Raw genomic sequence first — 17,674 nt, 5'->3', positions numbered from 1 at the left:
ACCCCCCCCCCCCTGTCACCCCCCCCTCCCCTTACCTTACTACTGCCCTGGTGGTCTAGTGACCTCTTCTGGGCAGGAAAGAGCCCCCTCTTGTCCAGATTTCTGGACAAATAGGCAGGCTGATAGCCCGCCTGCCCGCCAGCCTGCCCGTTTGTCCAGAAATCCGAAGAAATGGGCAGATTGGCAAAACCCGCCCGGTTGCCCGGACATGCCCTCCAAAAGAGTACATGTCCGGGTAAATTCGGACATATGGTAACCCTAAGTGAAAGACACCCCCCTCCCCCATACAGCTTCTGCAGTAAAAGATAAGCTGACAACATACTAAAATTTCAAAAGGAAAAAAAAAGAATTTTGCATTTGAGGGGTTCTGATGAAGGTTCTTGGTTTATTCAGTGCACTTGTAAATGGCCCTAGCGTACAACCTGCTGGAATGGTTGCTTTAATTGAAAAAGTATCCTGTGTGCATTTAGAATTTAAATAAATATATGCCACTTGTCCCCAGTTCTGTTTATTTGGCTTTTTAGGATATGGTTCAGTCCTTCAACGTGTGAATTCCGGCCCATATCTTTGTGGTTGTAAATGGACCCTGAAGCCCAGGATGTATCCTTTCATGGGACAATATGATCAGAAAGTAGCTTAGCACCTGCCTGATAAGGCATGAACACATTCTAGTCTTGGCAATCCACTGCTACTCTGCAGGAATGAACAATATAAAAAGCGTCAGACTCAGAACGAAGCCTTGCGCCGGAAGAAGAGGACCTCGGCTGGCGGGGGTTGAGGTCCCCCGCCAGCAAAGGTAGGCAACGGCGGTGGGAGGGGGGGTCAAGAGGGTCATCGGCAGGGGGGTCCAGGGCCAAATCTACAGGGGCCCAGGCCCCCGTGGTCCCACATAGCTACGCCACTGCTTTCAGCTAATTAAAAGGGCTGCTGTTTCTTGTCTTGTTTTTTCACATAATTTTTCTTTTAATTGAAGTTTAAACAAAATTGAAATCAGCATATTCTTTCATTTTAATTTTAAGAATCTAAAAAATGCATTCCAGCTCAAGAGGCAGATGCTTATTTCAGAATGTAGCTTGAGGCTGTAAGAGATCTCATAGCCAATTTATTATATTGATGATGCCTGAACGCTGAATGTGTCATGACGTAATTTAGACAATATACTAGCTGTTGAGCCCGTTAAAACGGGCTGGTATTGGGGGTTTCCGGAGGTCGCCGCTGCCCCCCCCCCCCCCCGTGAGGTCGCCGCTACCGTTCCCCCCCCATCCCACCGGAGTCGCCGCCACCAGCCCTCCACCCGTCCCAGGCCCTCTCTCCGCTACTGAACTTACATCCATTCGCCGGAACGCAGCACGCATATCAGCTGAGCTGCTGTCGGCCTTCCTTCTCTGCCTGTGTCCTGCCCTCGTGTGACGTAATGTCAGCGAGGGCGGGACACAGGCAGGGAAGGAAGGCGGATGGCAGCTCAGCTGATGTGCGTGCTGCGTTCCGGTGAATGGATGTAAGTTCAAGGAGAGAGGGCCTGGACCGGGTGGCGGGAGCGGTAGCAGCGACCTCGGGCGGGGGGGGGGTGTGTGTGGAGCGGTAGCGACCTCGGCGGCCTTGCGCAGTTTCCCTCTCTGTCCCGCCCCCGTCATCACGTATTGACGCGGGGGCGGGACAGAGAGGGAAGTCTCTACTGCGCATCTGCGAGTGAGTCGGTCACTCGCCATTTATATGTTTGATGTTCTCTACCGTTGATGCTTATCTAACACACTTCTCTTCTTTTTTCTATGCTTGAATCCCAAATAGTAGCAAAATTGCCCACAATGAAAGTGGAAACTCCAGGCCAATCAGACCCATGAGGATACAAGAAAAGTATTCTGTACGATTTCAGCTTCATACTGGCTTTTTGGCTTGGGACAGCTGTGCACACAGCCAGCACCAGACCACAATTCTGTAATCTCACTGCAGACCTGGAAAGAGGACGGACATGAAAAGAGCCAGGACCTCATACCAAGCAGCAAGGACTTCCTCTTTAACATCAGCAAAATTCGCCCTTTCCTCTCTGAACACACCACCCGAACTCTCGTCCACGCTCTCATTACCTCCCAACTTGACTACTGCAACTTACTCCTCACCGGCCTCCCACTTAGCCACCTATCCCCCCTTCAATCTGTTCAGAACTCTGCGGCACGTCTCATATTCCGCCAGAACCGATATACTCATATCACCCCTCTCCTCAGGTCACTTCACTGGCTTCCGATCAGATACCGCATTCAGTTCAAGCTTCTCCTTCTTACCTACAAATGCACTCAGTCTGCAGCCCCTCGCTACCTCTCTACCCTCATCTCCCCTTACGTTCCCGCCCGGAACCTCCGTTCACAGGATAAATCCCTCCTCTCAGTACCCTTCTCCACCACCGCCAACTCCAGGCTCCGCTCATTCTGCCTCGCCTCACCCTATGCTTGGAACAAACTTCCTGAGCCCTTACGCCAAGCCCCCTCCCTGCCCATCTTCAAGTCTTTGCTTAAAGCCCACCTCTTCAATGCTGCGTTCGGCACCTAACTCTTTCAGGAAATCCAGACTGCCCCAATTTGACTGCCCCTATCAGACTGACTGTTCACGTGTCCTTTAGATTGTAAGCTCCTTGAGCAGGGACTGTCCTTCTATGTTAAATTGTACAGCGCTGTGTAACCCTAGTAGCCCTTTAGAAATGTTAAGTAGTAGTAGTAATTACCGTGCTGTTTGTAGATAGGTGGCTTCCTGTAAATATTGGTGCCTTGATCTGTGAATGGAAATGGAAAAAAGACAGGTCAGTTTAAAGACCAAACTCAGCTACCAGTGCCTCCAAAGGTAGCTGGACAACACATGATTAATAGATAAACACACACAACATGAGGAACAAATGAAGCAGAGAGAAATCAGGGAAGACTGGGTAGAATGGCACAGACAAGGTGAGGATGAATCCTTTAGCAAACACTGTGGAACATGGTAACGGGAAGGAGAGAGAGAATGATTGCTGTGACTTAATAATAATGGCACCCCAGCGGAACTGGAGAGGAGTCGCCATTGTGGAGAGAGGGTGGACACAGATCCCAGAGTCATTTGGGATGCACAGAGAAGTCCAAATGACCTCTGGTAGTGAAAGAGAGCTTGAGAGACAGGATCAAGTTCCTTTTCAGCCAACGAGCAGAATGAAAAGGGAGGAAAGCAGAGCAATGGGATGAACGTGCAGTCAGTGCTAAAGGCCTGAGACCGCTGCCTGACCTGACAGAGGGAGAAACGCAAGTGTGGTCAGCAGAAAAGCCCCCCCCCCCAGGTCCATCCAGTCAGATCCCTACCCAATTACTGATCCCCTTCCTTTCCTTGTTCTGGGGTCTGTCTCATAGACGCTTGTATTCTGTTACAGTTCTGGTTCTTCCCACTTCTACTGGACATCTGTTCCACCCGCCACCCCTCCCCCCCCCCCACCCCCACCCCCATACAGCCTTTCCTTAAGCTTTCTATTCTGTGGAAAATGCTTCCTGCTGGTTCTCTGCTAGATATTTCAAGATTGTATCATGTCTTCCCTTTCCCTTCTTTTTACTATATAGGACATCTTGAGCTCCTGAAATCTCTCTTTGGAATCCTAACATTACATAAATAGTGACTGTGTACTATCATGATGATCCTTCATTGAACTGCCCCACCTTATTAATGTCCTTATATAGATGTGGTCTCCAGAACCAGCCACAATATATCTTGTCACCTCCCCCCACCCCCGACACATTTACTCTGTTGCATATTTTCTAACCATCTGCAGACACATTGACCATTCTAACTAATTAAACTGTCCTTGAGTCACCACTTGACCATTAAAGAGACGCAAACCAAGCAATGCGTGGTCTGGACAGCCACCCACTGAAAACTGGGGCCTTTCAAGTTACCCCGCCAGGGTTGCAATGAACCAAGAGGCTTTCTCATTGTGAGCTAAAACATTATTCACAATAGACAAGTGTATTACCAGCAAAACTGATTTTGCAGGGTCTTTGCCTTAGTAGGACACTTAGTAAGGAGAACACCACAGTATCACATAAGTACATAACTACATAAGTGTTGTCATACTGGGACAGACCGAAGGTCCACCAAGCCCAGTATCCTGTTTCCAACAGTGGCCAATCCAGGTCACAAGTACCTGGCAGAAACCTAAATAGTAGCAACATTCTATGTAGAACCTCAAAGAGTAGCAAGATTCTAGAATTCTAAAGAATAACAAGATTTCATGCAAAATTTCAAAGTGTATAGCAACATTCCATTTAGAACCCTAAAGAGTAGCAAGATTCCATTCAGAATCCTAAGTACATAAGTGTTGCCATTCTGGGACAGACCGAAGGTCCACCAAGCCCACTATCCTGTTTCCAACAGTGGCCAAACCTGGTGACAAGTACCTGGCAAGATCCCCAAAAAGTACAATACATTTTATGCTGCTTATCCCACAAATAAGCAGTGGATTTTCCCAAGTCCAGTCTTAAAAAGGCACCGAGAAATTTCCAAATTACAACTCCACAGGCAAATAGATTTTGTCAATATTTAGCAATGGTTACGAAACTATTGGTGGCCTCAAGCAGATGTTAACGTTTCTATCAATAATACACGTCATAGGTACAACAGGAGCCACCACTCCACTTATGCTGGTCAGAGAACAGGTCCTAGAAATAAGGTGGCCTCCTGCCTCTGGGTTATACGGAACAGCCAAGCATATCATATTACGGTGGGAAAATGTGGGATACAAATGCAATAAGTAAATAAATACCCAGCCCTTCCACTACACAAGCCATTGCTATCAAATGCCAATGGAAAAAAATTGCGTTCCGTTATTGGAAGGTTGGCGTTTAAACCAGGCAATACCGATTTCTCCCAGGGGACATTGCTGCCTAGATGTTCTGTCGTCATCTTAAACTCAACGCGGCCACAACAGAACTTTGCATTTCCTCTTCCCCCAAATCCTCTTTTCTTGATCACAATGAATAACGTAACTATCTTCCTGTTCCCCTCAGCTGACAACCTTCAATCCCTTTCAACTTCCTCCATTCTTTCTCTACATATGTGAACATGGCCAAAAGCTGCTGCTCCTTCCTTTCCAAAATCCGCTCCCCTGCCCCTCTAAACATAGTACCAGCATCATTGTTCACTTCCTCATCACCTCCGGCTTAGACTACTGCAACATGCTTCTCATGGGTCTGTCACTGAATGATCTCTTTCCATTGAGGTCTGCTCAGAACTAGGCAGCATAACTCATCTTCCTCCGACATCACCAAAATCATGTAATCTCTCTTCTTAAATCGCTCCGACAGCTCCCCATCTGATTCCACATAAAATTCAAACCGCCTGTCCTTGCCTAAAATGCATTCGCTTTACGGAGCCTCCTCTCACGTGCTCAGCGAGCAGGCTGCTGTTATCCCTCCCTTCTCCTCTACTGATAAATCTCAACTCTGTGCTCTTCTTACTTGGCGCTCTAGAGTGGCAATAAGCCCAACGTGGGCTTACTGCTCGCTTTTCCGGGACTACCGCCGGCCCAACGCTCTCTGCCGCATGGCCACGCAGTAAGCTAACTCACCACGTGGCCATTTTTGGGGGAGGGGAGTGGGCTTTTACTGGCTGCAGAAAAAAATGGCCCTGGCACGCAGGAAAAATGGCCCCCACCTCTAGCTCAGGGCCCTTTTTGCCCGTAGCTCGGTAAAAAAGCCCCTCAGCCTCTAGAAGCGCCTCCCTCGACACACGAACTGAGCCCCCTCTCTTGCCACTGCCATATTCAAATCCAGTCCGTAAACGCAGCTCTATGAGGCTGCTTTTAACCTACTTGTCCTACACAGGGCCTCTTTACCTTGCCCAAGGCTTGTCTCTTAAATGAATTCTCATTCAGCCTCACTCCTTTCAGTTGATCCCACTACCTTGGCTTAAAAGCCAGATGGGTCTATGATCATCAGTCTGTCTTATTAAGACTGCAAACTTCAAGAAGCCACAACTGTCCATTATAGGTATTTGTAAAGTACCCCTGCCAGCAACTACATAAATAATAATAATCCTAAAAAATGTATTTATAGCCGAGGGCTGTAAAAATCAGCTGCTTTTAAAGGTCAAAATTTTCTGTACCTTCTGAGAATTTCTCAATACCAGAGCCCATTTTAACTAAGCTATCCTCATCGGCACTACGGACCTCTGTATAAGATCTGGTCTCTGCATCGCTACCGTCCTCTCCCGTTTCAACGTTATTTATACATCATTCTTTTGTGCTTATGAAACAAGAATCAAGATTTGAAAGTGCAGAATGGGTGCTCTTTTGTACTCAAAATATGCAATATGAAAAGCACAGCAATTCATCCCAGAGACAGATTAAAACTTATCTACCACAGTTCAGTATCTGTATGGAGAGTTCTACCGTAACTTTTGTATAAACCACACTGTAGCCCTCTGATCGTCACTGGAGTACACTAAGAGCACATGTGACCCCTCTAGCATAACTGGGGAATAGCGTGATGAAACACTTGCTTGTAAGTCACTCCGAGATGCTTTACTGTAACGCAGAAATAATTGCAAAACAGTAGCGATATTTTTCTGTTTTTAATACAAATCCAGAACTTGCATCCCTACTGGAAGAGCGTGATATAATGGAGACAAGACAGAGATCACAGTAAAGCTACATTCTACATCGTGACAGGAGATGGAGACAGACACGGCATCAGCTCCTACCTGGAATATGGAAATGTTTAGGGGCCTGAGCGTAAGTTGGAGTTAGAGGGCGGCTGTCGGGCCGGTAAGTGTGGGGGGAGTTCCGACCGCTGGACGGCTCATTGCCTCCAATGAGAAGAATGGAAGGGAGGGGAAATGAGACAGGGAAAGCAGCGTAAAAGCAAGCAGAAAGAAAACAACAAAAAGATAAATTCCAAATTATAAAAAGGGAAAAAAAGAGAAGTCAGCAGAAAATATTAAAGAACTTTGCTAGCACTGGATGAACTGTTTCACTGTATTAGGACGGAGCAGTCTGTACACCGTTTAGTTGACAGGCACGGATCTATGAAGCAATACAATCAGGGCTGTAGGGGTGAGTGTGGGGTAAGCAGTACAAGGTCTTCATGCCACAGAGCGCCCTAAGCCTAAGTTCTGCCCTGGGACCCAGCATGCTTAACAGCGGCCCTGGGTACAGTTACATATACATTATAAAATGGACTGAAAGTATCTTGCAACTGCTTCCACTATGCCCATTGTTTGCAGTAGCCAATCAGAAGGTAGATTAAACAATGCTTGATGACATCACAAAGCAGCTGAGGAACTTAGAGAAAGTGGAAGTCTGGGATCCTTTCCTAGCTCTGCCCTTCACAGGTACAAATTCTGGGCTTTGTGCTTTTTTATTCATCCATTTTATAATTGCTAGGGTGCGTTTCACAGCCACCAGTTAAATGTGCAGTTAAAGCAAAGGTGGGCCACAGTGAGAGATTGCTTTCTACTGTTGTTGCTACCCCTGGACCATGCCCAGCCTGCTCTCTAGGTAAAAAATGATGTTTTCTATGCAAAGTCAAAACGAGTCATGTACAGCAGCAAACAGGCAAAGCAGATGCCAGGAATTCCTTAGTCTGTGGAGGGTGGGGGGTGTTTTCTGGGGTGCTGAAGGGATCTAATTTTGGGGGTTGTCAGTTTCTGCTAGCAGAGAGGTCGAAATCTGTTTAGCAGCAGAAATTTTTTTTTTTAAAATCCTAAATGCATCAGATCTCACAGATTCCTGCTTTATTGGTGAGTCATGCAGGCTGTGTTCACACAAATATGTGACAGGATACCATACCTATATAAAATGAACCTGAAAAGATCAAAAGAAAAAGGTAAACCCAACAGTAAAAGAAAAAGGCTGAGAATATCAAGACGCTGAAGGAAGAGAGTCTCGAGGTGCATGCGTTTGTGTGCGTTTGTCTGTCGCATGCCATGCTAACAGGCCTCCATACTTGCTATGTAGATGCGCATACACACAGCACACAACACAAGCATCCTTCCCCAGGACACGCCAAAGCACGCTGAAGAACACACGCTGTCTGGCTCACAGCTACAGCACAGATGGCCCTGCTGGTACCAATGAAAGGGTCACTCAGGCACTTGAATCATCTCACAGCAAGCCTGTAAATACTGGCGACATGGAGGGACATCCCACAGCGGGCTGGCAGTGGCCCTCTGCTCTCTGCAAAGGATTTTCAAAGAGCTTAATGGCTCAAACCGCAGTGCAACGGGAGTTGTACCTAGTTATACGGCTTTCCTTTACATGAAAAGTACCTTATTGTTCTGTGAGTGGTGGGTGATAATAGAGTTTCTACATGTCCAATAGTTAAGCATTTGAGACCCAACGAGATTAGGCTCCATTCTGTTATTGCAAGCCATATTTTGGCAGGAATAGCTGAGAACTTTCCTCTCTAGCCGTGGTAAATAATCTGAGGTTCATCTGAATTTCAGAGGTACACTTCAGGCTGGTTTGAGCCCAATGGGAAAAACTGGATCCAGGGTATAGGAGCCGACTCTATGGGTGTTGTGGGTACTTGAGCACCTCCAATACTGAGAAAATTCCTTGGATGTGTCCAGGGAGGGGTTATTTCCACTGGGCTTAGCACCCCCAATAATTTTGAAAAGTTGGCTCCTATGATCTAGGGAAAATCCAAGAAGCAGTAAAAAAAAGATTTGCAAAGCAGATTTTCTACTGGTTCTGGAATTTTCCACAGACCAAAGCAAATTCCCTCAAACTCACCAGCTAGTAAAAAATCCATTCACACTTGCCTAGCTGGTTCACTGCTTCCTTTTACCAAACACATAGCCTGACCATACCTGCTGGCAGATCCTTCTTCCAATATCATTCCCTCTAGCCTCCCACCTCGCTTTCCCTCTTCAAATCCTGCATCTCCTGCATGCAGAGGTGGACTGACAGGGATGTAGGCCCCTGGGCAATAAAAGGATCAGGCCCCCCTGCCCCTGGGTCCCACATCTCTCCCTCCCCCTCCCCAAATCCAACATCTTTCGCCCCCTCTCCCCAGATGCAACATCTTTCCGTTATACTTTCTCCCTCCCCTCGAAGAACCATCTCTGCCGCCCTCCGAAGCTCCATCTCTGTCCCCTCCCTTCCTTCTCCAGGTCCAACATCCCTCCCAAGGCCAACAACTCCACCTCTCTCCTCTCTGCCCCTTTATCTGTCTCTCTCTCTCTCTCTTCACGTTTACCTCAAAAGCCCCTTTCTCCATACAGGACCCTAGCTGTCTGCTGCTGACCGGAACCTCCCTGCCACGGCCCACCTTTGCAGAAGCAGGAAGTTACATCAGAAAGGTTCCAGTCAGTAGCAAACAGCCGGGACCCTGTATGGAGAAAGGGGCTTTTGAGGTATGGGAGGCAGCGGGATGAGAGAGGGGGAGTGCCAGACCCAGGGGACAGAGGGGAGAGAGATGTCAGACTTGTTGGGAACAGGTACTGGGCCCCACAACTTCACTGGGCCCTCGTTTACTGCCCCTGCCTGTGCTGACAAAACCTAATCCTTCTCCCATCCTAGAAACACTTCTAGATCTGAATTTCACTCTGCAACTCTTAGGTAAACACAGTGTGGAGATAATTCTATAAGGAGTCGCCTAGTTCTGGGGGGTCAAGTCTTGGTAAATGTAGGATTTTCTAGTCATTTACATTTGCATGTGAATACATAAGCACCTAAATGAGCGACACACTATTCTGTATGTGCCATTATTTGACGGTGTGTATTTTGCAGGAGGACGTTTATATGGGTGGAATTTGTGTAGACTGTGAAATATTATAATCTACTCAGCCCACATTCAAAGCAATTTAAGCAGGCAGGAGCCTCTCCTGCCCAGCTAAATTGCTTACCGCCACCTAAGTGGTAATATTCAGCCACAGTTAACCGGACAGTGCCGCTGAATATCACCACAGACAGCCCAACCAAAAAGGAGGAGCCGGGAGTTAGGCGGGTGCTGGCAATATTCAGTGCCGGGACCCACATAGCTAAGTGGGTTAATTTAGGAGAGCTTGAAAGCTGTCCTAAATTTATCCGTTTACGCTATGCAGGTCCAGCACTGAATGCTGGCCAGGACCTGCACAAAAAAAGGTACCATTTCCCTTCAATTCCCCTCTCCCCCCCAAGGAGGTCCACAGGCCCGCTCCCAACCTCACCAATGTTGCACATAACACCCCTCACAACACCCCCAACAGGTCAACATCCTCCCTCCCATCCGCATCCCTCCACTTCCCAGTCAGGATAGGTTCCCCCCCCTTGCTTCTGCCCCTAGTGGAAGCTTCCAGAAAATGGCTGCCACGACTTCTCACAGCAGCTTCATGGTACTACAGGAAGCTGCCACTAGAGGCAGGAGCGAGTGGAGTTCGCTTCTGCCCCCATCGCGCCACTGGACCACCAGGAAGGTCAGGTAGGCCTGGGGAGGACCTATCCTGACTGGGAGGCGGGAGGAAGGTGTTGAGCAGATGGGGGCTATGCACGACATCGGGGAGAAGTAGGGAGGGAGGTCTATGGGCCTCCTTGGGGTGGGTGGGGGATTGGAGGAAAATGTTACATTTTTTTAAATGTAGGTCACAACCAATATTCAGCCAGGGCCCACCAGATTTAGCCCTCAGTTTTCAGTACCAGTGCCCGGACATGGGCCATCACTAAATATCTGGGGCTAATCTAGCTGACGACAGGATTTTTAAAAACGCTGACCACCAGCAGCTGAATGTTGGCCAGTATATGTATAATTTCACAACTAGGCAAAGTTTTTACAGCAGCTCGATGGCTTGTGTAAGTGCTCACAGCTAAAATACAGACATAAATTTGGCCTGCTATGACAGTATTCTGTAAAGAAAAGTAGGTACTTACTTTTCCTTATAGAACAGGCTTTAAATATGCACCTCCCTAGCGCCTCTCTGTGGGGAACTCTCTTATACTTTCCCCTCCAAGTGACTGCAAACCATTTCACTATGAACGGAGCTCTATAAAAGAAAATATTACCGTATTATCGAAGCTGAAAAAAGCATGACCTGAAGTGTCTTAATGCTTTGGCGTGACGGGAAGGATCTGCTGGTTTCGTTGCTGTTATTACCCACAAGGCAGAGCTTTACTTATCGCCACATGAAGATGACATCACAAATGAAGCCCTATCAGCCAGTCACATTACACAGCTGGACATCCGCTGTCCAGAAAGGCCAAGCTATACAACATTACAGTTCTCCCTGACTTCAGCTTTGGCCATCAGAACCAACATAGATCCTCTGGAGAAAGAGGACATGTCCATTCTGGAGGATCGTCCGTGGCATGCTGACAGCTACGAAGCCGGTCGCTACCTTCTAAAGACATCTTATTAGCCTTTCGAACGGCTAACAAGTCTACTCTGCTCTCCTTACCTTTTATGTGGGGGATGAAGTGGTGTCGGAATGGGGAGTTAGGACGCGAGTCACTGGGGTTGGTGATGAAGCTGCTAGCGCGTGGCTGTGGTGCGTGCTGCCCACCAGGAGACAGCAGCTCTGCAGCAGCAAGGAATCATGGGAGAACAAGGCAAGAAATGAAACAAAAAAAAAAAAGAGGAAGAGAAACCAAATAAGAGAAGAAACAGCATCAAACGAAACATAAGAGCAATCATAATTAGGAGGCTGAAAAGAAGGAGTGGAAAAAAAAAAAGTTAAGAAATCTGAGGGTACATATGATCAGAGGTAAAGATGGAAGACATTTAGAAAGGGCTGGACTTGACACACCTCCAGAGCACAGGGTAGTATATGGCCTTATCTTACAGGTAAATTGTATCATTCCGCTGTTTTTTTTTCCAGAACAGGGCTCAGCACATACATTTTATAGCTGGTTACAGAAGTGCAAACGGCTCTAACACAGCGCTTCTTAATCCAGTCCTCGGGACACACCTAGAAAGTTGGGTTTTCAGCATCGCCACAATGAATACGAATACATTGTATCCAAATCCGTCCTATGCGCATTCATTGTGAACATCCTGAAAACCTGACTGGCTAGGGGTGCCCCCAGGACTGGGTTGAGAAGCCCTGCCATACAAGGGCCCATCAGCAGCACTTTGAGATACTTAGGGGCCAACTCTATAAAGTGAGCCCTAACAGGAATGATGAGAATAACAGAACATACCTGCAGAAACGCCAAAATTCCACCTAGGAGCTATTCAGTAAACACACACGGATTTGACAGACGGCCTACACGTAGGTGGAATCTGGGCGCATCGAGGGTGGGATAGAACACTATCAGGCTGATTTTCGAAAGAGATGGACGTCCAAAAAGTGACATAAATCGGCCTTGGACGTCCATCTCTCAGAGACGTTCAAAACGGTATAATTGAAACCCGATTTTGGACGTCTTTATCTGAAGTCCGTCGGTGAGAATTTGTGCCCACTCATTGGATAAATCAAAAAACTTCTTTAATCTATATTTCTCTGCTCCTCGGAAAATAGCCTGTCGTCTATTTGAAAAGCGTGTCGGGTTGTTTTTAGAAACCCAATAAAAGTTTTTTGGCATCCTCCTTGATTTCTCCTCACTTTTTTTTGTTTCACTTCTCACGGCAGCCGTGAGGTTTTTACCTCCTTTTTTTTGTGGTATTTGCTAAAAAAAACATGAACTAACGTCTACATGCGCAGTTACACCAGCTTTGGAGAAGTAAAGACTGAGGGGTCCTTTTACTAAGCCACAGAAAAAAGTGGCCTGCGGTAGCGTGGGTGCGTGTTTTTGGTACGCGCTGGGCCATTTTTTTACCGCAGCTGCGGAAAAAGGCATTTCTTGATAGGGCAGCAAACGGCCGTGCACTAAAATTAAAAATAGCGCATGGCTATTTACTGCCTGAGCCCTCAGCGTCACTCATTGACCTAGTGGTAAGGACTCGTACGCTATTCATATGCTAATCAAGCAGCGTGCGCCAATGTGACTGCACTGCCGATTACCGCTGGGAACAACGTGGTAGGAAATAGAAAATTATTTCCTACCGCAGGAAACAGCGTGCGCCAACTTTGAAACTACCACAGGGCACCCGGGAAAAAATGCACGCCGAGCGCTATTCTATAAACAGCACTCCAAGTTCGGCACCGTTTATAGAATAGCCTGAGTTAGGCGTGATCTCGCGAATTCTATGATTGCGCTAAAAGATTTGTGCGTGCATATTTATAGTGCGCAGCAAGATGTGCGCTCAAATTCAAATAGCTGCCAATTAATGTCAATAATTGACTGTTGGTGCCTGGTTATTGCCACCAATTGGTTCATTACTCAATTAAATTTGGACGCACAATTTGGGTGCCCTATGTAGAATCCGGGGGTAAATGTGTGTGCCGGTATATGTGTACTTCAGGTGCCCATCTGCACTTCTGTCGACTGTATAAAACAGCTGCCTTTTTTCACAATTCCCACCTAGGTACCCGTTACAAAAATCGGGTCCATAACGGTTATTTCAGCCCAACACTGTCCCGGACGACACCAGGACTAGAGCCACGAGAAAGAGGAGAGAGAGGAAGAGTAGAGAATGATAGAGAGAAGAGAGAGGAGGAGGAAGAACAGAGAGAGAAAAAATGGAGACAAACAAGTAGAGAAAACTTCAATATGTGTGTGTGAAAACAAGGAGGGTAAAAGTCAATGAAACTTCATGAAAGAGAGGAGAGGAAGAGAGAGGTTACAGTGTGCAGTCAGCTCTACAGTTCCAAGGATTTATCTCAGACAGCGGCAGAACGGTAGAAGCATGAACAATGCCCAACAGCCCTTGGAGACTATACACAACATTGTAACACCTTCCAAATAAACCTCTAATTCCTGTACGTGAATCGACACACACATTATACATCACCCTGCTAAAAAGATCGGCAAATCAAACTGCTATCGCTTTAGCTTATTAAAGGGGAATGGGACTTGATATCCCGCCTTTCTGTGGTTGTTGCAACTGCATTCAAAGCGGTTTACATAGTATATACAGGTACTTATTTGTACCTGGGGCAAAATACTCTAACAAGTGAAGGACAGTCTAATGGGTACAGCCAGAGCTTCGATTTTGGTGAGGTCTTGGGATACGAGTACACAATTGTCCTCTGCCACAGACTCTCCGTGACCTGAGTTCTAGATCCTTGTGCTTAATTTCTAATCGGCAACTTTGCTACAGGCACGCTGTGTAACCCTCAGAAGTTGTATTGATAATTAATGTTGCTTTTGAAAACTAATTGTTTTGTATTTATTAATATTTGATTAAACCACCATTCAGAATACAACTTATAAGTACATAAGTATTGCCATACTGAGACAGACCAAAGGTCGATCAAGCCCAGCATCCTGTTTCCAACAGTGGCCAATCCAGGTCACAAATACCTGGCAAGATCCCCAAAAAGTACAAAACATTTTATACTGCTTATCCTAGAAATAGTGGATTTTCCCCAAGTCCATTTAATAATGGTCTATGGACTTTTCCTTTAGAAAGCCTATCAAACCTTTTTTAAACTCTGCTAAGCTAACCGCCTTTACCACATTTCCTAGCAACGAATTCCAGAGTTGAATTACACGTTGAGTGAAGAAACGTTTTCTCTGATTTGTTTTAAATGTACTACATTGTAGCTTCATCGCAGGCCCCCTAGTCCTAGTATTTTTGGAAAGCATAAACAGACGCTTCACATCTACCCGTTCCACTCCACTCATTATTTTATAGACCTCTATCTCCCCTCAGCCATCTTTTCTCCCTATGATGTGGCTGGCAGGGATCCCCAAGCCCCACTAGTCAAACTCCCAACAATTGTCTCTCCTGCATACCTTGTAAACAGCAGATCTTCACCTGCAGCGGCCCCACAGACTTCCCTGTGATGTATTTCTGCCTATGCAGAAACAGGAAGTTGCACCAGAGGGAAGGATGTGGGGTCAACATGAGCAGTGTGTATTAGCTGCTGCTCCCTGCTGGTGAAAATCTGCTATTTAAAAGGTATGCAGAGTAGGGGGGATGTTTGAGAGATCATATGGCATGCAGGCGAGACAGGAAGAGACCAAATCACTTGTGGGACAAGGCAGAGTTCTGCCCACCCATCTTGGGCCCAGGCTCACCCAAAATTGGGTGTCTGGCTTCACCCCTGCATCAATAGGTTGTTTCGATCCAACAATAAGTTTTACAGCCAAATGGAAGTTTGCAAAAGCAACATTATTTGCCCACACAGCTTCTGAGGTTTTTTCCTCCTTATGATAAAGATATATATATATAAAAAAAAAGTGTTTAAAAACTCTACTAGGTTCACATTTTGAAAAATGTCTTCTGTAGAATCTTAAGCTGGTAGGGCAATTCTATAAGTAGACACACATGGTAATGCGTCCTTTTGTGCATTAAAATCAGTGAGATGTATCACGTACACATGTAATTGCCCTCTGTGTACAGCAAGCAACTGCATGGGTGTGGGACGTGGGCGGGCCTCCCAGATACGTGTATGGTTACACACACCCTTACAGCATTAGGGCACTGGCACGTCCACCGGATCTACGGCTGATGTAACTGAACAAATGCCCGGTTTCGCTAGTATTTCTATGACGGAATCTGAGCGTCCATTTGCCATTATAGGATAGGCTTTCACCACACGGCCTATAAGGCGAACGCCCAGGTACAGAATCGCCACCTTAGAGCATGGCTAGTGGACACCAGGACCATTGGACACTGCATGCTTAAACCATCCCAAAGCTTCAACTGCAGAGAGAGCGCAAACTCAGACCACTCACCATGTCCGCTGCAGGGATAGCGCTCATTTAAATCATGCATGCTCGCAGCATGTTGCAACATTAGTTCTGGACTTTACTGATAGATACCCAAAGGTAGCAACATCTGCACAGAGCACTGCTGGATTTCTGTACAGGGGACGGCTGTAACCTCTCCACAACCATGCAGCAGCATACCAGCCTGGGTTTCCCCAGCACTTCTATTCAAAATCAAAAGAAAATGTTCTTTCACCTGCTTAAGAAAACCTAGAAATGTTTTCTAAACTATTCGGGCACTAAATTCTTATTTCTACTTGCTATCGTACTCATTGACCAGAGATGGTACCGATAACCTGGAAGGCAGAAATGCTGGCTACGGAAACTCTTACCGGGTCTGTGGAAGTGCTGGGGGGAGCGAGACAAGGTAGGCGTGTAGTTATGGCGGCTGTAGACGGGAGATCCGATAGAACCCTGACTGGTCGATCGGTGAATGGCACGGTCACGGCCATCCTGATAGCCCTAGAACAAAAACAAAGAGAAGGATGAGCAGAAGTTAGGTCGGCACCCAGAGTTGAGTCGCACAGAACAACACAGGCTTATTCAGAAGCTGAGCTCTGCATGGGCTCAGAACGGCAGGCCCTGAAGGCAGCCAGCAATAAGGTCGGTAAACCAACGCACTGCTCATCTCTAAAGGAGACAGTAACAAGGACACTTGACTGTTTACATTGCACTGGTGGCTTCTAAACAAGTGAAATGCAATCAAGTAATTGAAACGTCAGACTGAATTCCTATATATCTACATTTGTCAGAGTCCTCTTGCGTCCGCACCTCTGAAGTAGGTGCTGAAATTTTGAGACCCTACGTCTTTCCAACTAGATCAAATAATACCTCCCAGGATCCTTCACACTTACTTCTGCAGATGGTGTGGGAGACAGCGTCCTTGGAGACTGCAAAGACATTAAAAGAAAGAGACATGTTTTGAGTGGATGCGATTGTGGCTCAAGGGCTGATTTATACTCACCTCTACCAGTGAATCGGGATCAGGCTGAGCTCTTCCTGAAACAAAGCCCTTGCAGAGGGGGCTGAAGGCATTTGCTGACCCTACCTTAGTGTGAATGGTACAATCTTACCCTAGCCTGAAGGTTACAAACACCGGGATGCAATGCAAGCCTAACGTTTCTACATGGCAGAAGAGAGCACCTGGACCCCCCCCCCCCCCCCTACCGCTGCCTGTATTATTGTAAACAAACAGCGAGAAATGTAAATGTAATCAATCCTGGACATGGTGGCATGCGCCCAGGACAAGTGAGTATATGATGGCAGAAAAAGACCTGCACGGTCCATCCAGTCTGCCCAACAAGATAACTCATATGTGCCACATTTTGTGTATACCTTACCTTGATTTGTACCTGTCTTTTTCAGGGCACAGACCGTAGAAGTCTGCCCAGCACTATCCCCGCCCCCCAACCACCAGCCCTGCCTCCCACCGCTGGCTAAGGTTCTATAGGGTGCAAGGTGTGCCAAACATCCACCAAATCCAGGATTTCACTCAGCATTGGAATACCCCAGGAGTCGTGGTAGGATCCACTCACTGTCCCATGAGATCTATCTAGCCTCTGATCCTCCACTTCATTAAAGTCCCCTCCTACTAAAAAAGGAATCCCATCAAAGCTTTGAAGATGGTAAAGAATCTGCTTGTAGAAGGCTTTACTACATAGTAGATGACGGCAGATAAAGAGCTGTACGGTCCATCCAGTCTGCCCAACAAGATAAACTCGTAGGTGCTACGATTATTTCATCATCCTCAATTTAATATTCCCTTATCTCTTGTTTGTCCTGTTTGTCTGTCCTAATTAGACTGTAAGCTCTGTCGAGCAGGGACTGTCTCTTCATGTTCAAGTGTACAGCGCTGCGTACGTCTAGTAGCGCTATAGAAATGATAAGTAGTTGTAGTAGTCTTTGGGATTCCACACAGAATGTTGCTACAGTGGG

The 17,674-nt window shown here is 46.7% G+C and overlaps 1 protein-coding gene across 17 annotated transcripts in view; it reads right to left on the bottom strand.

The window, feature by feature from the left end:
* LOC115469908 (actin-binding LIM protein 1-like) overlaps nucleotides 1–17,674 on the bottom strand; it is a 238,620-nt gene that overhangs the window by 36,004 nt on the left and 184,942 nt on the right. For all 17 annotated transcript variants that reach the window (XM_030202674.1, XM_030202680.1, XM_030202679.1 and 14 more), the window contains 3 exons: nucleotides 16,594–16,629; nucleotides 16,072–16,201; nucleotides 2,717–2,764 (listed from right to left, as the gene is read on the bottom strand). In XM_030202674.1, coding sequence (XP_030058534.1) covers nucleotides 2,717–2,764; nucleotides 16,072–16,201; nucleotides 16,594–16,629 — 214 coding nt within the window. The remainder of the gene's footprint in view (nucleotides 1–2,716; nucleotides 2,765–16,071; nucleotides 16,202–16,593; nucleotides 16,630–17,674) is intronic.

The sequence above is a fragment of the Microcaecilia unicolor genome, chromosome 5 (assembly GCF_901765095.1).
Source record: "Microcaecilia unicolor chromosome 5, aMicUni1.1, whole genome shotgun sequence".
Classification (NCBI taxonomy): domain Eukaryota; kingdom Metazoa; phylum Chordata; class Amphibia; order Gymnophiona; family Siphonopidae; genus Microcaecilia; species Microcaecilia unicolor.
Note: the sequence above shows the minus strand (reverse complement) of the source record. Positions and strands in the feature narration are given on the sequence as shown.